We start from the raw sequence: 23,425 nt of genomic DNA, 5'->3' as shown, positions 1-23,425 counted from the left end.
CAGATAAAGCCATGTCAATATAATATCTGCTACTAACATATCTTTACCTTTGGAGATTTGAGGAACATATGGATTATGTTAGGACATGCTATATGTAACCCTTAATGTGCTGTGATCTTAATGCTGATCCTTCCATGGTTCCCCATTATCCGTTCTGCCATGGCATGGGGTGTCACTGGCCACACTGTACCCTAGGGAGAGCACTGCTCCCTGGGCATGATTAGATGGATGGATTTGGGGGTGGTTCCATGGCTTGGGTCTTTTGTTATTGTCATAATCCCTTCTTTCAGAGCTGGGAGGCCACCACACACTGTAGCCCATTTAGAGCATTCCTCCCTGAGCATGATTTGTTGGGTTAAAGGTGTAGGGTCATGCCAGGGGTGATTTAAGCCACACTAAGCTGGCAATAAAGGTAAAGCACAGCTGTTACTGTTGCTTGTTACTGTATATTTTGTAATGTATTGTTCACTGCCCAGAACTTGACGACTGGAGAAATTGTACTGTATATGTATTGTATCCCTCTTTTCAGTTATGTTAGTTACCAGTGTGTTTTTTTGCTGATACAAAGAGTAAGCCTGGTGCTGGACTAAAGAGCACGCTCCATTGATGTAGCTTTTTAGTCCAGGACTAGGCTTATCTGTGTCTAGGACACCGCTCCTCAATATATACAGTACCAGTCAAAAGTTTGGACACACCTACCCATTCAAGGGTGTTTCTTTATTTGTACTATTTTCTACATTGTACAATAATAGTGAAGACATCAAAACTATTAAATAACACATATGGAATCATGTAGTAACCAAAAAAGTGTTATATAAAATATTGTGATTTGTTTTTGAGATTCTTCAAATAGCCACCCTTTGCCTTGATGACAGCTTTGCATACTCTTGGCATTCTCTCAACCAGCTTCATTAGGTAGTCACCTGGAATGCATTTCAATTAACAGGTGTGCCTTGTTAAGTTAATTTGTGGAATTTCTTTCCTTAACGCATTTGTGCCAATCATTTGTGGTGTGAAAAGGTAGGGGGGGTATACAGAAGACAGATCAAATAAGCAAAGAGAAATGACAGTCCATCATTATTTTAAGACATGAATGTCAGTCAATGTAGAAAATGTCAAGAACTTTTAAAGTTTCTTCAAGTGCAGTCTCCAAAACCATCAAGTGCTATGATGAAACTGGCTCTCTAGAGTTCAGGGATGCAAACTAGTCACCTTTTGGCGAAATTCGACGTTTTGAATCCAAAATAGGTGAAGCAGTTTGGAGCAGTACTGGCTGTATCCAGTACTGACTGTATCCAAGGCTCAGCCAATCGTTTACTTAACAACAGAATGCAGAGCAGCAAGCGACTGAAGAGAGAAGAGACAACCAATTTGCTAGTTACAGCATCAGCGTGCGCTCTGGAAAGACAGCATAGAGTAGAAAGGCAGTTACAGCAGCTCGTCCCCTGATGATAACGAAGAGTTAACGTTAGGTGAGAAGCCTGACCACGGAGACGGGGGTAAGAAGGTGATGAAGCGTACTTCATGAGCTGTAACTGACAAACAACTGGCATTTGGAAAGTTTGAGGTGAGGCCTGAGGAAGAAAGTGTGGTGGAACAAGTATTAGCATTGTTAGTTGTCTTGCTAGCTGGATCGAATTCTCCGTTAGCTAGCCAAAGAAATGTTGAGAAACATTAGCCAACTCATCTGATCAAATAATTGAGTTCATGGTGTCAAAATTAGCTTGCTAATAAAGTCAGACAGCTAACTTTAGCTAGCTAACGTTACAACATCAGATGAGTTAACATTTAGTAACCTAACCAATTCACTATAGTATTGACGTTAACTGGTATATGACTCCTTGCCGTTGAAGTTATAACGCGTTAGTTGCTTAATGGACCCTAGCGATCAGTGTGAAATGTTAACTAGCTAACGAACTAACCACTATCTGTTAACTAATGTTTTCCCTCTACAGTATGTTGTTAATTTTCAGAATGAGAGAATTGAGTGAAAATGAGGCTTTTACTGGTTAAACAAGTGGATTCAGGGATCAAGGGTAGCTGGAGTTGGGCCTGGCTTAAGCTGGATGCCACTATAGAGGTGAAGGGAACATCACACACTTTCCCTCTTTCTCACTTTTGCTGGCACATTTTGTAGAAATTGTTTAATGTGCTGTGTAGCCCAAAGATATTGTTTTTGTTGTATTGAACTTGACAGTAACGTGTATGTGTGAGAGAGTGGGATTATAATTTTTGTGCACTTGATCGATGTCTTTAGTGGCCACTATAATATAGCAAAAATAGAATGCCTGTTTGTTTCATTCTATTTCTACTTTAAGATGAGGTTTTTTCCCCCAAGTGCAATATTTATGTGTGTGTTCACAAGCGTTCTGTTATAAAGGCTGTCATGGCTAACTGCAATATTAGTGTATTGTTTTTTTCTCAAGACTTGAGTGTCATTTGCAGTAAAGTCTAGGTGACAAATAACATTGAATTGCTTTCTTTACATTTTTTTAGCTGTGAGTTAGGTTCACATTAACCACTTTTTATTTTACACACAGAGACTGATCATGTTCACGAATTACTGCAAAGAAACTACTACTAAAGGACACCAATAAGAAGAAGATTTGCTTGGGCCAAGAAACACGAGCAATGGACATTACACCAGTGGAAATTTGTCCTGTGGTCTGATTTAGTCCAAATTTGAGTTTTTTTGTTCCAACTGCCGTGTCTTTGAGGCTCTGAGTAGGTGAACGGATGATCTCCGCATGTGTGGTTCACACCGTGAAGCATGAAGGAGGTGATGGTGTGGGTGTGCTTTGCTGGTGACACTGTCCATGATCATGGCTGCCACATCATTCTGCAAAGATATGCCATCCCATCTGGTTTGTGCTTAGTTGGACTATCATTTGTTTTTCAACAGGACAATGACCCAACACACCTCCAGGCTGTGTAAGGGCTATTTGGCCAAGTAGGAGAGTGATGGAGTGCTGCATCAGATGACCTGGCCTCCACAAATCACCCGACCTCAACCCAATTGAGATGGTTTGGGTTGAGTTGGACCGCAGTGTGAAGGAAAAGCATCCAACAAGTGCTTAGCATATGTGGGAACTCATTCAAGACTGTTGGAGTAGCATTCCAGGTGAAACTGGTTGAGAGAATGCCAAGAGGAGTGCAAAGCTGCCATCAAGGCAAAGGGTGGCTACTTTGAAGAATCTGTTTATCACATTTTTTGCTTACTACATGATTCCATATGTGTTATTTTATAGTTTTGATGTCTTCGCTATTATTCTACAATGTAGAAAATAGTGAAAATAAATAAAAACCCTTGAATGAGTAGGCGTGTCCAAACTTTTGACTGGTACTGTATGTATGTTATTTTACTGCTATAGGATGTAATTTACTATTATGTATTGATTTTGAACCCTACCGTTTTTCACTCTTTATGCGGTGCACAATGCAGAGAACACCGGAGTGGAGAATAATCATTTAATTACCATAGTGAATTATTGTAATGTTTGTTTGTGTCAATTAATGCCTTAAGGGATGGGATGCCAATTGGCGATTTGACACGAAAATAAAATGTAATTCATTCATATACACCATAAACGTGCTGATGGTTTTGTGTGTGTGTGTGTGTGTGTGTGTGTGTGTGTGTGTGTCTGTCTGTCTTCTCCAGTCTCTCTGCAGGACATCAACATGCGTAAAGCGTTTAAGAGCAGTACCATCCAGGACCAACAGGTGGTCTCACGAACCTCAGTCCCCAACCCTGTGGTAGAGATGTACCATCGCTGTGACAAACCTCCACCTCTCAACATACTCAGTACCTATAGGTTAGTACCTTTTTAGTATACTTATCTTCTAGCCTGACTACCCATCCACATCGATCTGGCCAAACACCACACCCACCAGCATTTCTTCTCCACAATGAGTCTGGATTTGCTTTCCTCCCTGACGTCTTGTAGAATGCAAACACATTCTGACCGTTTGAATTGGTCCTGGAAACCGATGGGTTGGGCCAGACCTGACCTGGCCTAACATCATTGGCTTTGATACTCTGATAGGTTTGAGATTATCCAATGGCTGATTAATTTGTTTTGTACACTGCCCCTCATTTTGACGATAGGCAACTTGGTTAGTTAGACCTCTGGTTAGTTGGTTAGTTAGACCTCTGTCCCCCACCCTGTGGTAGTGATGTACCATTGCTGTGACAAACCTCCACCTATCAACATACTCAGCCTCTATAGGTCAGTACCTCAGTATACTCAGCCCCAATAGTCAGCCTGTAGTTCAGTTAAACCACCACCTCTCTGAAAGCATACAGGTAAGATCATCCTCACCATTGCTGTGAATCCCAGTCTGATGCTGAGAAAGGCACATCACTGACCCAACACTGTGAATGACTAATGCAATCGATGCAATGCACCTGACCCATTTCGATCTCTCTCGTCCTCCCTTCTCTCTCTCGCTCTCTCTCTCTCTCTCTCTCTCTCTCTCTCTCTCTCTCTCTCCATCCCTCTCTCCAGGGATGATAAGAAGGATGCGTTGAAGTTCTACACAGACCCCTCCTACTTCTTCATGCTGTGGAAAGAAAAGATGCTGCAGGCCACGGAGGACAAGAGGAAGGAGAAGAGACGACAGAAGGTGTGTGTGTGTGTGTGTGTGTGTGTGTGTGTGTGTGTGTGTGTGTGTGTGTGTGTGTGTGTGCGCGCGCAAGTATGCAGGTGCGTGTGTGCTCGGTCTCTTCATTCTCTCTGTCACTGCCTCTTTCTCTCCCCCTCTTTCTTTCGCTCTGTGCCTCTGGTAGTTGTCTAATTGCTGATAGTGATTGTGTTCAAACATGTCAAGTCAACTTCTGTCACTAGAGTCACTCCAGTGTGTGTGAGGGTGTGCTGAACTTTACTATACTGTATGCTTGAATGGGGAAAGCGAGAATGTCATCCATTACTGCTTCACTGCTATGTTTTTTGCATCTCCACATGCTTCTGTTTATCATTCTGTCTTTATCTCACGTTCCATTTGCTTTGCTGCATTATAATCCGGACCGTGTGTGTTGAACTCAACCACACTCTCACGCCCATTCTACTTCCCATTCCCTGAGAAACACAACCCCTCTTGCTGTCTAAAGACAACTTCAGTTATAACCCCTCTCTCGGATATCTACAGTGCATTCGGAAAGTATTCAGACACCTTGGATTTTTCCACATTTTGTTACGTTACAGCCTTATCGTAAAATGCATTACAAAAAAAAAAATCCTTATCAATCAGTTTTGAAAAAGGTGGCCAGTAATAAACTGGTCTTAAACATCTCTAAAACTAAGAGTATTGTATTTGGTACAAATCATTCCCTAAGCTCTTGTCCTCAGCTAAATCTGGTGATGAATGGTGTTGCTGTTGAACAAGTTGAGGAGACTAAATTACTTGGTGTGACCTTAGATTGTAAACTGTCATGGTCTATTAGAGGTCGACCGATTTTATGATTATTTTTTTTCAACGCCGATACCAATTATTGGAGGACCAAAAGCCGATAGCGATTAATCGGCCGATTAAATTTTTTTGGTATATATTTGTAATAATGACAATTACAACAATACTCAATAAACACGTTTATTTTAACTTAATATAATACATCAATAAAATCAATTTAGTCGCAAATAAATAATGAAACATGTTCAATTTGGTTTAAATAATGCAAAACAGAGTGTTGGAGAAGAAAGTAAAAGTGCAATATCTGCCATGTAAAAAAGCTAACGTTTAAGTCCTTGCTCAGAACATGAGAACATATGAAAGCAGGTGGTTCCTTTTAACATGAGTCTTCAATATTCCCAGGTAAGAAGTTTTAGGTTGTAGTTATTATAGGACTATTTCTCTCTATACCATTTGTATTTCATATACCTTTGACTATTGGATGTTCTAATAGGTACTTTAGTATTGCCAACCTAATCTCGGGAGTTGATAGGCTTGAAGTCATAAACAGCGCCATGCTTGAAGCATTGCGAAGAGCTGCTGGCAAACGTAGGAAAGTGCTGTTTGAATGAATGCTTACGAGCCTGCTGCTGCCTACCACTGCTCAGTCAGACTGCTCTATCAAATCATAGACTTAATTATAATATAATAACACACAGAAATACGAGCCTTAGGTCATTAATATGGTAAAATCCAGAAACTATCATTTCGAAAACAAAATGTTTATTCTTTCAGTGAAATAGGGAACTGTTCCGAATTTTATCTAACGGGTGGCATCCATAAGTCTAAATATTGCTGTTACATTGCACAACCTTCAATGTTATGTCATAATTATGTACAATTCTGGCAAATTAGTTCGCAACGAGCCAGGCGGCCCAAACTGTTGCATATACCCTGACTCTGCGTGCAATGAATGCAAGAGAAGTGACACAATTTGCCTAGTTAATATTGCCTGCTAACATGAATTTCTATTAACTAAATATGCAGGTTTAAAAAAATATACTTCTGTGTATTGATTTTAAGAAAGGTGTTGATGTTTATGGTTAGGTACATTTCGTGCAACGATTGTGCTTTTTTCGCTAATGCACTTTTGTTAAATCATCCCCGTTTGGCGAAGTTGGCTGTCTTTGTTAGGAAGAAATGGTCTTCACACAGTTCGCAACGAGCCAGGCGGCCCAAACTGCTGCATATACCCTGACTCTGTTTCATAGAACGCAAGAGAAGTGACACAATTTCCCTAGTTAAAATAAATTAATGTTAGAAGGCAATATTAACTAAATATGCACTTTTAAAAAAAATATATATACTTGTGTATTGATTTTAATTAAGGTGTTGATGTTTATGATTAGGTACACATTGGTGCAACGACAGTGCTTTATTTCGCGAATGCGCTTGTTAAATCACCCGTTTGGCGAAGTAGGCTGGGATTCAATGATAAATTAACAGGCACTGCATCGATTATATGCAACGCAGGACAAGCTAGATAAACTAGTAATATCATCAACCATGTGTAGTTAACTAGTGATTATGTTAAGATTGATTGTTTTTTTATAAGATAAGTTTAATGCTAGCTAGAACCTTACCATGGCTCCTTGCTGCACTCGTAAAACAGTGCAATGTAATCGGTGTCCAAAAATGCCGATTACCGATTGTTCTGAAAACTTGAAATCGGCTCTAATTAATCGGCCGACCTCTAATATATAAATATATATATATATATATATACACACACACACACACACACACACACACACACACACACACACACACACAACAGCTTTATAATAAAATGATTAAATTGTTTATTTTCTTCATCAATCTACACGCAATACCCCATAATGACAAAGTGAAAAAAGGTTTTTAGAAATGTTTTCGTATGAATTCAGACCCTTTGCTATGAGACTCGAAATTGAGCTCAGGTGCATCCTGTTTCCATTGATCATCCTTGAGAAGTTTCTACAACGTGATTTGAGTCCACCTGTCGTAAATTAAATTGATTGGACATGATTTTGAAAGGCAAGCACCTGTCTATATAAGGTCCCACAGTTGACAGTACATATCAGAGCTAAAACCAAGCCGTGAGGTCGAAGGAATTGTCCTTAGCGCTCCGAGACAGGATTGTGTCGAGGCACAGATCTGGGGAAGGTTACCCAAAAAATTATCCAGCATTGAAGGTCCCCAAGAACACATTGGCCTCCATCATTCTTAATAAATGGAAGAAGTTTGGAACCACCAAGACTATTCCTAAGAGCTGGCTGGAGGTGACCAAGAACCCGATGGTCAATCTGACACAGCTCCAGAGTTCCTCTGTGGAGATGAGAGAAACTTCCAGAAGGACAACCATCTCTCCAGCGCTCCACCAATCAGGCCGTTATGGTAGAGTGGCCAGACGGAAGCCACTCCTCAGTAAAAGGTACATGACAGCCCACTTGGAGTTTCACCAAAAAGCACCATAAAAAATAATTATCTTTGGTCTGATGAAACCAAGATTGAACTCGTTGGCCTGAATGCTAAGCGGCACGTCTGGAGGAAACCTGGCACCATCATTATGGTGAAGCATGGTGGTGGCAGCATCATGCTGTGGGAATATTTTTCAGCGGTAGGGACTGGGAGACTAGTCAGTATTGAGGGAAAGATGAATGGAGCGAAGTAATGCGAGGTCCTTGATGAAAATCTGCCCCAGATTGCTCAGGACCCCTGACTGGGGGGGGTGAAGATTCACCTTCCAACGGGACAACGATCCTAAGCACACAGCCAAGATAACACAGGAGTGGCTTCGGGATATGTCTCTGAATGTTCTTAAGTGGCCCAGCCAGAGCCCTGACTTGAACCTGGATCAAACATCTCTGGGGAGACCTGAAAATAACTGTGCCAAGACGCTCCGCATCCAACCTGACAGAGCTTGAGCGGATCTGCAGAGAAGAATGGGAGAAGCTCCCCAAATACAGGTGTGCCAAGCTTGTAGCGTCATACCCAAGAGACTCTAGGCTGTAATCGCTGCCAAAGTACTGAGTGAAGGGTCTGAATACTTATGTTTTGTATTTTTAATAAATGTGCTAAAATGTCACAACCTATTTTTGTGTTGTCTTTATGGGGTATTGTATGTTGATTGATGAGGGAAAAAATAAATGTAATACATTTTAGAATAAGACTGTAACATAACAAAATGTGGAAAAAGTCAAGTGCTCTGAACAATTTCCAAATGCACTGTATATCCCGCCTTTCTGTCCCCCTCCTGTCTTCTGTCCCATCTTCTCCCTCACTCTGCTTCTACTCCCCCGTGCCACTATCGCCCCTGTAGACCTCCAGACTTTCACCAGTAGACTGTCTCCTCCTCTTCCCCTCTCTTTTCCCCTACTCTGTCTCTCCCATTTTGTATAACCATAGTATATCTAATGTGTTAGAGCTCTCTATCTCCACGTCTCTCCATCCAGACCAGCTGTCCGACCCACTCTGACCAGGGTAGACCCCACAGCAGACAGGCTCCACCTCGCAGCCCACTACCCAGCTCCGTAAGACCGCCACATCCACAGCTATGTTACCGTGTCTCCCGTCCTTGTTTCCTCCTGGGTCCTCTGGGTGTCTCACTGTTCCTTGTCCAGTGTCCCTTGCGTGTTCAATGTCTTCTACGTCCCTGTTCCCTATGTCCCCTGTCCATGTCTCCGCCCAGCTCCGTAAAACGTCTCCTCCCAGCTCCCAGACCCCTCCGTCTGCGTGTCCCCCTCCCGTCTCTGTCCCTCCACCAAACTGGTCCCTTATACCAATCCAGCTATGTTTGGGACTGTTTTATGTTGTGTCGATTATGTTTTATATTGCTTAACATTGCTTAAAAGTTTGGCTTATAGTGGGACTGGGTGAATTCTTCTGGTCGAAGGTGTGTGAAAATGGTGGAATGGCTCTTGCTCTCTCTGTTTGTCCCTGTGTGAAGAGACTACTATCCATAATAAATGTAGCCCTTTGTATTTGTTTGTCTCTCCTTCCTCCACTCCGCTCCGTCACTCTATCAGGAGCAGCACAAACAGGTAGAGGACCCAGGAAGGGAGGTGAAGAAGGTTCGTAAGGCCCGTAATCGCAGACAGGAGTGGAATATGATGGCTTATGACAAGGAGTTCCGCCCCGATACCAGACTAACCCCCTCACCCTATCACGGAATGTCCTCCGAGGGGTCGCTATCACCCGATAACAGGTGAGCCCAGAATCAATTAATTGGTATTTTTCCACATTTTGTTACGTTACAGCTTTATTGTAAAATGGATAACATGATGTTTTTTTTCTTGTCCATCTACAGACAATACCCCATTATGACAAATCAATCACAGGTTTTTGGAAATGTTTGCACATTTATATATTACAAAACATTTTATATATATATAATTTACAGTTGAAGTCGGAAGTTTACATACACTTATGTTAGAATCATTAAAACTCGTTTTTCAACCACTCCACAAATTTCTTGTTAACAAACTATAGTTTTGGCAAGTCGGTTTGTGCATGACACAAGTCATTTTACCAACAATTGTTTGCAGACAGATTATTTCACTTATAATTCGCTGTATCACAATTCCAGTGGGTTAGAAGTTTACATACACTAAGTTGACTGTTCCTTTTAACAGCTTGGAAAATTCCAGAAAATGTTGTCATGTCTTAAGAAGCTTCTGAAAGGCTAATTGACATAATTTGAGTCAATTGGAGGTGTACCTGTGGATGTATTTCAAGGCCTACCTTGAAACTCAGTGCCTCTTTGCTTGACATCATGGGAAAATCAAAAGAAATCAGCCAAGTCCTCCGGAAAAAAATGGTAGACTTCCACAAGTCTGGTTCATCCTTGGGAGCAATTTCCAAACACCTGAAGGTACTACGTTCATCTGTACAAACAATAGTACTGGAAGGAGATGCGTTCTGTCTCCTAGAGATTAACGTACTTTGGTGAGAAAAGTGCAAATCAATCCCAGAACAACAGCAAAGGACCTTGTGAAGATGCTGGAGGAAACGGGTCCAAAAGTATATATCCACAGTAAAACGAGTCCTATATCGACGTAACCTGAAAGGCCGCTCAGCAAGAAAGAAGCCACTGCTCCAAAATCGCCATAAAAAAGCCAGACTACGGTTTGCAACTGCACATGGGGAAAAAGATTGTACCTTTTTGAGAAATGTCTTCTGGTCTGATGAAACAAAAATAGAACTGTTTGGCCATAATGACCATCGTTATGTTTGGAGGAAAAAGGGGGAGTCTTGCAAGCTGAAGAACACCATCCCAACCCTGAAGCACGGGGGTGGCAGCATCATGTTGTGGGGGTGCTTTGCTGCGGGAGGGACTTGTGCACTTCACAAAATAGATGGCATCATGAGGGAGGAAAATGCTGTGGATATATTGAAGCATCATCTCAAGACATCAGTCAGGAAGTTAAAGCTTGGTCGCAAATGTGTCTTACAAATGGACCATGACCCCAAGCATACTTCCAAAGTTGTGGCAAAATGGCTTAAGGACAACAAAGTCAAGGTATTGGAGTGGCCATGACAAAGCCCTGACCTCAATCCCATAGAAAATTTGTGGGCAGAACTGAAAAAGCGTGTGCGAGCAAGGAGGCCTACAAACCTGACTCAGTTACACCAGGAGGAATGGGCAAAAATTCACCCAACTTATTGTGGGGAGGTTGTGGAAGGCTACCCAAAACGTTTGACCCAAGCTAAACATTTTAAAGGCAATGCTACCAAACTTCTGACCCACTGGGAATATGATGAAAGAAATAAAATATGAAATAAATCATTTTCTCTACTATTGTTCTGACATTTCACATTCTTAAAATAAAGTGATGATTCTAACTGACCTAAGACAGGGAACTTTTACTAGGATTAAATGTCAGGAATTGTGATAAACTGAGTTTAAATGTATTTGTCTAAGGTGTATGTAAACTTTCGACTTCAATTGTATAGTACCAGTCAAAAGTTTGGACACACCTACTCATTCAAGGGTTTTCTTTATTTTTACTATTTTCTACATTGTAGAATAGTGGTGAAAACATCAACTATTAAATAACACATGTAATCATGTAGTAACCAAAAAAGTGTTAAACAAATCAAAATAGATTTGAGCTTCTTCAAATAGCCACCCTTTGTCTTGACAGCTTTGCATACTCTTGATGTTCTCTCAACCAGCCTCATAAGGAATGCTTGTCCAACAGTCTTTAAGGAGTTCCTAATTATGCTGAGTACTTGTTGGCTGCTTTTCCTTCACTCTGCGGTCCAACTCATCCCAAACCATCTGAATTGGGTTGAAGGTGGGTGATTGTGGAGGCCAGGTCATCTTATGCAGCACTCCATCACTCTACTTCTTAGCCAAATTGCCCTTACACAGCCTGGAGGTGTGTTGGGTCAGTGTCCTGTTGAAAAACAAATGATAGTCCCACTAAGCACAAACCAGATGGGATGGCGTATCGCTGCAGAATACTGTGGTAGCCATGCTGGTTAAGTGTGCGTTGAATTCTAAATAAATCACTGACATTGTCACCATCAAACCACCCCCACGCCATCACACCTCCTCCTCCATGCTTCACGGTGGTAACCACACATGTGGAGATCATCCAGTCACTCACAAAGACATGGCGATTGGAACCAAAAATGTAAACTTTGGTCTCATCAGACCAAAGGACAGATTACCATTGGTCTAATGTCCATTGCTTGTGTTTCTTGGCCCAAGCAAGTCTCTTCTTCTTATTGGTTTCCTTTAGTTGTGGTTTCTTTGCAGCAATTCTACCATGAAGCCCTGATTCATGCAGTCTTTTCTGAACAGGTGATGTTGAGGTGTGCCGTTACTTGAACTCTGTGAAGCATTTATTTAGGCTGTAATTTCTAAGGCTGGTAACTCTAATGAACTTATCCTCTGCAGCAGAGGTAACTCTGGGTCTTCCTTTCTTGTGGCGGTCCTCATGAGAGCCAGTTTCATCATAGCGCTTGATGGTTTTTGCGACTGCACTTGAAAAACTTTCAAAGTTCTTGAATTTGTCCACATTTCTCTTTTGCTTTTTTGAGCTGTTCTTGCCATAATATGGACTTGGTCTTTTAGCAAATAGGGCTATCTTCTGTATACCAACCCTAATCGTCCAAACTTTTGACTGAGAACCTTCCAGAAGGACAACCATCTCTTCAGCACATCACCAAATCAGGCCTTTATGGTAGAGTGGCTAGACGGAAGCCACTCCTCAGTAAAAGGCACATGACAGCCTGCTTGGAGTTGCCAAAAGGCACCTAAAGGATTCTCAGACAATGAGAAACTAGATTTTCTGGTCTGATGAAACCAACATTGAACTCTTTGGCCTGAATGCCAAGCATCACATCTGGAGGAAACCTGGCACCATCCCTACAGTGAAGCAAGGTGGTGGCAGCATCATGCTGTGGGGATATTTTTCAGCAGCAGGGACTGGGAGGCTAGTCAGGATTGAGGCAAAGATGAGCGGAGCAAAGTACAGAGAGATCCTTGATGAAAACCTGCTCCACAGTACTCAGGACCTCTGACTGGGGCGAAGGTTCATCTTCGAACAGGACAACAACCCTAAGCACACAGCCAAGATAACGCAGGAGTGGCTTCGGGACAAATCTCTGAATGTCCTTTAGAGGCCCAGCCAGAGCCCAGACTTGAACCCGGATGAACATCTCTGGAGAGACCTGAAAATAGCTGTGCAGCAACGCTCCCCATCCAACCTGACCGACCCGGAGAAGATCTGCAGAGAAGAATGGGAGAAGCTCCCCAAATACAGGTATGCCAAGCTTGTATTGTCATACCCAAGAAGACTGAAGACTGTAATCGCTGCCAAAGGTGCTACAACAAATTACTTAGTAAAGGGTCTGAGTACTTATGTAAATGTGATATTTCACTTAATTATTTTTAATAAATTAGCAAAATATCTGAACCTGTTTTTACTTTGTCATTATGGGGTATTGTGTGTAGATTTGATGGGGGAGAAAATTTAATACATTTTTAAATAAGGCTGTAACGTAACAAGATGTGGAAAATGTCATGGGTCTGAATATTTCCGAATGCAATGTACATGTGTCATGAATTGTTCAGTGACTGGCCAGCCTTCAGCGTGCTAAAGCACAGCCTAGCTCTCTTCTGCCCTCTGTTGGGTAAAATAAATGACCCCTCCTTACCCTCACTCTCCTCTCCTAGGTCTGTGGCATCAGACATGGGCGAGCTCTCCTACCCATCCAGCCCTAACCACCCCTCCCAGCCCCCCTCTGCCCCCCACCCCATCGACAGTGTCCCCCACCTCACCCAGACACCACAAACCCAGTCCTTAGACAGGGGTGGGTACCCCCGACCTAACCTCCCCTCTGGTGTAGTCGCTGGGGGAAGACATATCGCCTCTCTGGGGCGCACTCAGCACCCCCACGCACCCCCCGCCTCCTCTGAGGGGGGAGCACTCAATGGACCACGGCAGCAGTCAGTCAAGGACTGCAGGGCATATGGGTAAGAACACCACATAGAAATAGAATCATCGAACACTAAATTGACTGTGAATGTCGATTCTAGGAATTCTAATTCTCGAAGCCTTTGTAATTCTAGAAGAATATCTTTGACACTGACATTTGACATAACATTTCATTTGATTTGATTTGATTTTAGTTTTAAGAGGTTTGATTGAGCCAACAGATTTGCCCAATGTTGCCAATTCGTGTCTGATTGTGTTCTTTTTATCTCTCTCTCTCTCTCTCTCTCTCTCTCTCTCTCTCTCTCTCTCTCTCTCTCTCTCTCTCTCTCTCTCTCTCTCTCTCTCTCTGTCTTTCTCTTCCTCCTACCTTTAGCGGCCAGCCATCAGCCATCCCCGAGTACTTCACCCCCCCTGCCCCTCCCCCTCCCCCCCCCCTCATCCCGTCCGCCCAGACTGCCTTCGACTCCACCTCGTCCTCCACCATTCTTCCCCCCGGGGCCGTGGCGGTCTTGCCCCGCCCTTACAGTCCCTCCCCTACTCCCCCCGCCCCCCTGCCAACTATGTCCCCTCCCCTCTCACGCCCCCTCCGGTGCCCCTCCCGCTGCACCCCCTCCTCCCCCACCTGGTCTACCCCCTCCCATATCCTGTCTCTGGCTCACGCCATTGGTGGAGAAGCTCCTGCCACCAGGAAGGGCCAGATGCCGATGATTCCGATAAGCGACGCTCGCAGTGACCTGTTGGCTGCCATACGTAGAGGTGAGAAAGTTTGGGGGGGAGGGGGGTGTGTGTGTGTGTGGGGGGGGGTATGTTTGTGAATGTGTTTTTTTTTCTTGTTTAAGTTTGTTTTCGTGTTTGTGTGTGTGTGTGTGTGTGTGTGTGTGTGTGTGTGTGTGTGTGTGTGTGTGTGTGCGCTTAGGTGTGCTTCCGATCAGCAATGCTCGCAGTGAACTGCTGGCAGCCATACGCAGAGGTGAGACCGATAGAGGGTATGTGTGTGCGTGTGTGCATGGATACATGTGTATCCGCTTGTGAATGAGTACATTTAGCGTATGTGAAATGGCTAGCTAGTTTTCGGTGGTGTTGCACGATATACTGAAACTTCGGTACTTTGTTGATACTGGAACATGAAAACCGGCTCAGTACTAGAATTTCTGTTACTTTCGGTACTTATGTCAAATGTGTCACGTTGTATACTTATTTAGAGGATCAAGTCTGTCTATCAGCGCAGCGGATGTCCTTTATAGCGCCAGAGCACTGTGCCTGCTCCACTTACTCATTGCTAGCTCTAGCCTGTCCTGAGGAACCACTGCACTCACTGGGAGTCTGGACTGCATCATGTTGGCTCACCACTTATGCTGCACAGAATGTTATCACACTTGAATACTGCATCACGGCATGTAGAAATGTTGAAAATGTTTATTACTGTTCGCAAAACAATGTCTATAAAGGCTAGAACACTTTACAATGCAAGAAGATACCGGTAACTTCCAGCGTTGTAGGCTAACTTTCCTTGCTAGCTTTGTTTGTCATAATATGCAAACCATAATGTAAATTATACTGATTTCAAAGCTGATTGTCACCAAAAACTTTATTCGTTCACATCGCCTCCCTTGCATCATTTCTCTCCCTCCAACTGACTTGAGTGCATGTGCCTCTTAAATAACCTCAACACTGGGTCTTGAAGAGACACCGCACACTTTTATGAAATAAGAAATTGCTTCTTCTATGAAAATGTTGTTGATCAGTACAATAAAATAAGTCCCAAATGAATGGGACACAGATTTTGTCATCTGCAGGCCCTTGATTTACCCAGTTTATCAATAGAGATTTACCATTCAAATAAATAAATTACCGTTATGTAGTAAGATTGATTGCAGAATTGTATAATTGGTGTATTAATGTGTACATAGTTGCCTGAAATATTGACATAAAAAATGTGTAATGTAATGATATTGAACTGAAAAGATTACCAACGATTGAACAGAGCAGTAGCTGAGTTTCTGTTTATCTGTATCGAGTATCATGATGGTATTGAGTATCGTGATACTAAACCTGGTATCGGTATCGAAGTCAAAATTCTGGTATCGTGACAACACTAGTTAGCTGTGTGTTTGTATCTTCCCTTTTGTGATGAGACCTAGAAGAAGATCATTCCCCTTAGAAGCATTGCTTTGGTGGACCGTAGGGTTGCAAAATTCCCAGGTTTTTCCAGAAATTCTGGTTGAAAGATTCACAGCATTGTGAGGGGGAAAAAACCTGGAAACTTTCTGAAAGTTACAGGGATTTTGCAACAGGTAAGGCTGCTTCTGTGGGTGATACGCTGTCCATGTGTTCAGAGGATCTCTGGTTCAAGCCCAGTGAGGGACAGGGACGGAAGCAATGCTGTTACACACACACAGCTTCATATGTATGAATCTATCTAACCCCTCACTCCCTCCTTCAAACCTTCCCTCCTTCCATCTCTCCAGGTATCCAGTTGAGGAAGGTCCAGGAACAGAGAGAGCAGGAAGCGAAGAGAGAGCCAGTTGGAAACGACGTGGCCACCATCCTATCACGTCGCATCGCCGTCGAGTACAGTGAATCAGATTCCGACTCCGGCGGGGAGGACAACGGGGAGTGGTCCGACTGAAATGGGTCAGCGGTCAATAGGTTAAGGGGGACAAGGGTTAGGGGTCAAGTGGAGGTGCTTGTGAGGAAAGGGTGTTCAAAACTTTATTCAAAATTATTGAATTCAATTTCTGTTGCCCACCACACACACACACACAGACTTTAAAGGGATAGACCAACCCCCAACCTACCTAACTCCCCCACTCTAGCACATTGTTGTGTGCTTGAGTAGTATTGCTAAACACACTACATGACTTCTACTCAAGCACTATAACACAGTCAATCAAGCAATGCTATAGTAGAGGACTGCAGTACATACCAGTGTACAGTCGTGGCCAAAAGTTTTGACAATGACACAAATATTAATTTTCACAAAGTCTGCTGCCTCAGTTTGTATGATTGCAATTTGCATATACTCCAGAATGTTATGAAGAGTGATCAGATGAATTGCAATTAATTGCAAAGTCCCTCTTTGCCATGCAAATTAACTGAATCCCCCAAAAACATTTACACTGCATTTCAGCCCTGCCACAAAAGGTCCAGCTGACATCATGTCCGTGATTCTCTCGTTAACCTCTTGACGGTCGCCTAGGATAGGGGGCGCTACAGCGATTTTAAAAATAAAATAAAATTGTGCCTATTTTAAACGGCCTCCTACTCAAACTCAGAAGCTAGGATATGCATATAATTAATACTTGTGGATAGAAAACACCCTAAAGTTTCTAAAACTGTTTGAATGGTGTCTGTGTATAACAGAACTCATATGGCAGTCAAAACCCCGAGACCGATCGTAACAGGATGTGGAATTCTGAATTGCGGACTCAACTTCATCACTTTGCCTATAAATCACACCGTGAGCAATGGTTCATTGAGCACTTCCTATTGCTTCCACTAGATGTCCCCAGTCTTTACAAAGTGGTTTGAGTCTCCTACTGTGAAAACTGACAGAATGAGAGGCTGTGGAATGTGGTCACATGAGGAGGGCCATCACCATTATGACGCCGGCGCCCCTGGCTACCCTCCCCTTTCGAAACGTTTAGAAAGACAATGCAATCGTCCCCCTTGAATCTTATTGGAGCTCTGGTTGAAAAAGGCCCTAAAGACTTATGTTATACAACGTTTGACATGTTTGAACGAACCTAAAAAAAAAAAAAACATTTTATTGAAAGAGGAGTCCCGCGGCCGACGGAGCTTTTGGAGCAGCCTTCAGAACGCGCTAACAAGAACAAGCTATTGGGACGTAAAGGATTAACTTTTTTCAAACGAAAATACATTTGTTGTGGACCTGGGATTCCTGGAAGTGCTTTCTGATGAAGATAATCAAAGGTAAGGGATTATTGACAATAGTATGCAAGAGTAGATTTGATATGCGATTGTTCCAAGATGGCGCTGACCTGCAACGGTAGCCTATTTTTCTGAGTATCGCATCCCCTTTTATCGCAAGGTGTGATTACCCAGTAAAGTTATTTTTAAATCTGGCATTGCAGGTGCTTTCAAGAGATGCTAATCTATAAATCTTAGAATGACAATATTACATTTTAAAAATATTTTCGAATAGTAATTTAGTAAATTGTAGCGCTATTTCACCGAACGCATTTGAGGGAAAGTAGTTAGTCAACGTTACGCGCCGATGTAAAATGCTGTTTTTATATATAAATATGAACTTTATCGAACAAAAGAATGCATGTATTGTGTAACATGATGTCCTAGGAGTGTCATCTGATGAAGATTGTCAAAGGTTAGTGCTTTCGGTGAATTTACTAAATTACTCAAGATAAACGTTCACAAAAAACATAATTATTTTAAGAATTATAGATACAGAACTCCTCTATGCACTCGCTATGTCCGATTTTAAAATAGCTTTTCAGTGAAAGCACATTTTGCAATATTCTGAGTAGATAGCCCGGCATCACAGGGCTAGCTATTTAGACACCCAGCAAGTTTAGCCCTCACCAAAGTCAGATTTACTATAAGAAAAATGTTATTACCTTTGCTGTTCTTCGTCAGAATGCACTCCCAGGACTTCAACTTCAATAACAAATGTTGGTTTGGTTCAAAATAATCCATAGTTATATCCAAATAGCGGCATTTTGTTCGTGCGTTCAAGACACTATCCGAAAGGGTAAAGAAGGGTGACGCGCCCGACGCGTTTCGTGACAAAAAAATTCTAAATATTCCATTACCGTACTTCGAAGCATGTCAACCGCTGTTTAAAATCAATTTTTATGCCATTTTTCTCATAAAAAAGCGATAATATTCCGACCGGGAAAGCGTGTTTACGTTCAAAGAGAGAGAAAATAAAAACATGGTGTCGCCCCGTGCATGCGCCTCAGTCTGATGGTCCTCTGATAGAGCACTTACCAAAGGCGCTAAAGTTTTTCAGCCAGGGGATGGAATTACATCATTCAGCTTTTTCCCGGGTTCTGGGAGCCTATGGGAGCCGTAGGAAGTGTCACGTTACAGCAAAGATCCTAAGTTTTCAATAAACAGAGCCAAGAAGCCCAAGGAATGGTCAGAGAGGGCACTTCCTGTACAGAATCTTCTCAGGTTTTTGCCTGCCATATGAGTTCTGTTATACTCACAGACACCATTCAAACAGTTTTAGAAACTTTAGGGTGTTTTCTATCCAAAGCCAATAATTATATGCATATTCTAGTTTCTGGGCAGTAGTAATAACCAGATTAAATCGGGTACGTTTTTTATCCGGCCGTGTAAATACTGCCCCCTAGCCCTAACAGGTTAACACAGGTGTGAGTGTTGATGAGGACAAGGCTGGAGATCACTCTGTCATGCTGATTGAGTTCGAATAACAAGACTGGAAGCTTCAAAAGGATGGTGGTGCTTGGAATCATTGTTCTTCCTCTGAAAACCATGGTTACCTGCAAGGAAACACGTGACGCCATCATTGCTTTGCACAAAAAGGGCCTCACAGGCAAGGATATTGCTGCCAGTAAGATTGCACCTGAATCAACCATTTATCGGGTCATCAAGATCTTCAAGGAGAGTGGTTCAATTGTTGTGAAGAAGGCTTCAGGGCGCCCAAGAAAGTCCAGCAAGCGCCAGGACCGTTTCCTAAAGTTGATTCAGCTGCGGGATCGGGGCACCACTAGTACAGAGCTTGCTCAGGAATGGCAGCAGGCAGGTGTGAGTGCATCTGCACGCACAGTGAGGCAAATACTTTTTGGGAGGATGGCCTGGTGTCAAGAAGGGCAGCAAAGAAGCCACTTCTCTCCAGGAAAAACATCAGGGACAGACTGATATTCTGCAAAAGTTACAGGGATTGGACTGCTGAGGACTGGGGTAAAGTCATTTTCTCTGATGAATCCCCTTTCCGATTGTTTGGGGCATCCGGGAAAAAAAGCTTGTCTGGAGAAGACAAGGTAAGCGCTACCATCAGTCCTGTGTCATGCCAACAGTAAACCATCCTGAGACCATTCATGTGTGGGGTTGCTTCTCAGCCAAGGGAGTGGGCTCACTCACAATTTTGCCTAAGAATACAGCCATGAATAAAGAATGGTACCAATACATCCTCCGAGAGCAACTTCTCCCAACCATCCAGGAACAGTTTGGTGATGAACTGCCATAAAGCAAAAATGATAACTAAGTGGCTCGGGGGAAAAAAACATCGATATTTTGGGTCCATGGCCAGGAAACTCCCCAGACCTTAATCCCATTGAGAACTTGTGGTCAATCCTCAAGAGGCGGGTGGACAAACAAAAACCCACAAATTCTGACCAACTCCAAGCATTGTTTATGCAAGAATGGGCTGCCATCAGTCAGGATGTGGCCCAGAAGTTAATTGACAGCATGCCAGGATGGATTGCAGAGGTCTTGACAAAGAAGTGTCAACACTGCAAAGAGTCAATATTTGCATCAACTTCATGTAATTGTCAATAAAAGCCTTTGACACTTATGAAATGCTTGTAATTATACTTCAGTATTGCATAGTAACATCTGACAAAAATATCTAAAGACACTGAGGCAGCAGGCTTTGTGAAAATTAATATTTGTGTCATTCTCAAAACTTTTGGCCACGACTGTACAGTACAACACTACAAAAATCTAGAACTCAACTTCACTTTGCTGAAGTAAACTAAATGAAATGGTCTGAAATGGAGGGAAGGGATTAATTGTAAATACATAGAGGAGCACAAGTGAGGAAGGGAGATGAAAGGTGGGTGACACATTCATGTTTTATTTGGTTATTCATTCAGTTATTTATTTTATATGGCACATAAATATGCAAATATGTACCCATAGTAACTAACACTAAGCATTAGAAATGTCAGATAGTTGCCCTCGATAACGCTAATTCTAGAAGACAGACAGACAATGTTCCGGTGGATTGTCACTGCAACACATGAGGGGTGGGTGTGATGCACCCTGGGATACCATAGTGTGTGAAACTGCATAGGATCCCTCTTAACAACTCAACACCATCCACCTCCTCTCCACTTGTAAACAACAACAAACTCATAAAACAAAACCCAGCTCATAAAATAAAATAAAATACCAGTGTGCAGTGCTTTTAAATATGGCTTTACACTTTAACACAAGTTTTAAAATGAATGTTTTAAGATGACACTATAGGTTTGTATCAGCAACATTTACTCTATATGGGAGTGAACGGACATACTAGTTCAGTATGATGCAGTGAGTTGACGTATTTTCAAGTGCACATTTTTTCAGGGCATGTGGAATTGTGAGTAATGAATTGTGTGTAATCAGTCTCAATATTAGACAAGGTTCATTATATCTATACTCAAGCCTCAGCTATTTGTTTGCTATATGAAGTAGCATTGTACAGCTGCCTAGCTAACTCATCTAACGTTACTCATGTCGTCTCAACAACGTTTAAACAACAATTCAAACCACTAGACTTTGCTGACTTTATTTGTTTGTTAATTCTGTATTTGCTCAGTGGTTTTAGTGCAGGGGTATCAAACTTCTGGCCCACGAGACAAATGTGCCCCCCAAAATGATTTAATGTGACCCCTAGGGCAAAATGAGTTTGCAACCAAACTATAATCAGGGATGATCCCTGATCATAAGGCTTTTAATAAGTACAGGTTTTAAAATGAAGAAAGAAAGACATTGAGAAAAGACACGCACTGAATATACTTTATTTTGCGTTGTTTCAACGTGACACGGGATAAGAAACAAATTAAAAAGGACATTGCACCTTTAAAATATATCCCAACTGAACATAAATACAGTATGAGTAAGTTGAATTATAAACACTGATCTTATGTCAGTTTTGTGGTTTTAGCCCTAATGGTAAGGGTTGGGGAGGCTATGCTGATCCTACATAAGAACAACTGGAATGTGATAACAACAACAAAAAATAGCAACAAACATTGTAGTTTCATGACAACAAAGTTATAATTTGCATTCTAAACTAGAATGTCTTGGAACTATTAGTGCCAACATGGTAAATATACAACTTCTAAGGCCCAGTCTCAAATTATACCATATTCTCCATGGAATGCACTACTTTTGATTAAATACTACTTTGTACTATAAGTAGTGCGCTAGCATATATGGAGGATAGGGTGTCATTAGTAGCCGAAGTCAATATAACTCAAACCAAGTCAATTTAACTCATTATCTCTAAAGCTGTATATAACTAATATTCTGTGTTTTAAATGAAATTGTATAGAATTTTGGTAAGAAACTGCTTGTAAAGAATTTGGGTATCTAGATAGAGAGAAAAAATGTCTGTATTACACGAAATAAACTGTAGGCAAAGTATGCATGTATTAATAGCTAATAATAAATGTGAAGGAAATTCTGACTGTGTAGCCTACTTATTGAATTATTTGAGGAGGGATGTGGTGGGGGAAAAAGTCTTCCTGCATTCTGACAAAGAAGAAATTAATAAATTATATATATATACACAGTTGAAGTCGGAAGTTTACATACACTTATGTTGGAGTCATTAAAACTCGTTTTCCACAAATTTCTTGTTAACAAACTATAGTTTTGGCAAGTCGGTTAGGACATCTACTTTGTGCATGACAAGTATTTTTTCCAACAATTGTTTACAGACAGATTATTTCACTTATAATTCACTGTATCACAATTCCAATGGTCAGAAGTTTACATACACGAAGTTGACTGTGCCTTTAAACAGCTTGGAAAATTCCAGAAAATGATGTCATGGCTTTAGAAGCTTCTGACAGGCTAATTGACATCATTTGAGTCAATTGGAGGCGTACCAGTGGATGGATTTCAAGGTCTACCTTCAAACTTAGTGCCTCTTTGCTTGACATCATGGGAAAATCAAAAGAAATCAGCCAAGACCTCAGAAAAAAATGCTAGACCTCCACAAGTCTGGTTCATCCTTGGGAGCAATTTCCAAACGCCTGAAGATACCACGTTGATCTGTACAAACAATAGTACACAAATATAAACACCACGGGACCACGCAGCCGTCATACCGCTCAGGATGGAGACGCGTTCCGTCTCCTAGAGATGAATGTACTTTGGTGCGAAAAGTGCAAATCAATCCCAGAACAACAGCAAAGGACCTTGTGAAGATCCTGGAGGAAATGGGTACAAAAGTATCTATATCCACAGTAAAACAAGTCCTATATCGACATAACCTGAAAGGCCGCTCGGCAAGGAAGAAGCCACTGCTCCAAAACCGACATAAGAAAGCCAAACCACGGTTTGCAACTGCACATGGAGACAAAGAAACACTGTTTCCATCAGTTGTCGCAATAATAAATTCACCTCTGTCAAACAGATACCATTTTTTGTTGATCTTTTAGAATATTTGTCTTATAGCTGATGTTTCCTTTACACATGTAGCAATGTTTTTTTTGCAACATTGCTTTTATCGGGTAAACCTGGTTTCAATGGAAACCTGCCTATTTATAGATGTTTTTTTGGCAGGCGTGTCTTTCCAACATTACAACAGGGTTCAGTGGCTTCATCATCAA

General features: G+C 42.0%; 1 protein-coding gene across 1 annotated transcript in view; it reads left to right on the top strand.

Annotated features, from left to right (window-relative positions):
* The window catches only part of zgc:109889 (WH2 domain-containing protein), a 71,828-nt gene extending 54,838 nt beyond the window's left edge, over positions 1 to 16,990 (top strand). Inside the window, 9 exon segments of the mRNA XM_045721866.1 lie at positions 3,659 to 3,812; positions 4,506 to 4,623; positions 8,880 to 8,957; positions 9,453 to 9,631; positions 13,613 to 13,912; positions 14,248 to 14,421; positions 14,423 to 14,505; positions 14,508 to 14,630; positions 16,343 to 16,990. Coding sequence (XP_045577822.1) covers positions 3,659 to 3,812; positions 4,506 to 4,623; positions 8,880 to 8,957; positions 9,453 to 9,631; positions 13,613 to 13,912; positions 14,248 to 14,421; positions 14,423 to 14,505; positions 14,508 to 14,630; positions 16,343 to 16,503 — 1,370 coding nt within the window. The 3' untranslated portion in view covers positions 16,504 to 16,990.
* The last annotated feature ends 6,435 nt before the right edge of the window (positions 16,991 to 23,425 follow it).

The sequence above is a fragment of the Salmo salar genome, chromosome ssa07, assembly GCF_905237065.1.
Source record: "Salmo salar chromosome ssa07, Ssal_v3.1, whole genome shotgun sequence".
NCBI lineage: Eukaryota > Metazoa > Chordata > Actinopteri > Salmoniformes > Salmonidae > Salmo > Salmo salar.
Note: the sequence above shows the minus strand (reverse complement) of the source record. Positions and strands in the feature narration are given on the sequence as shown.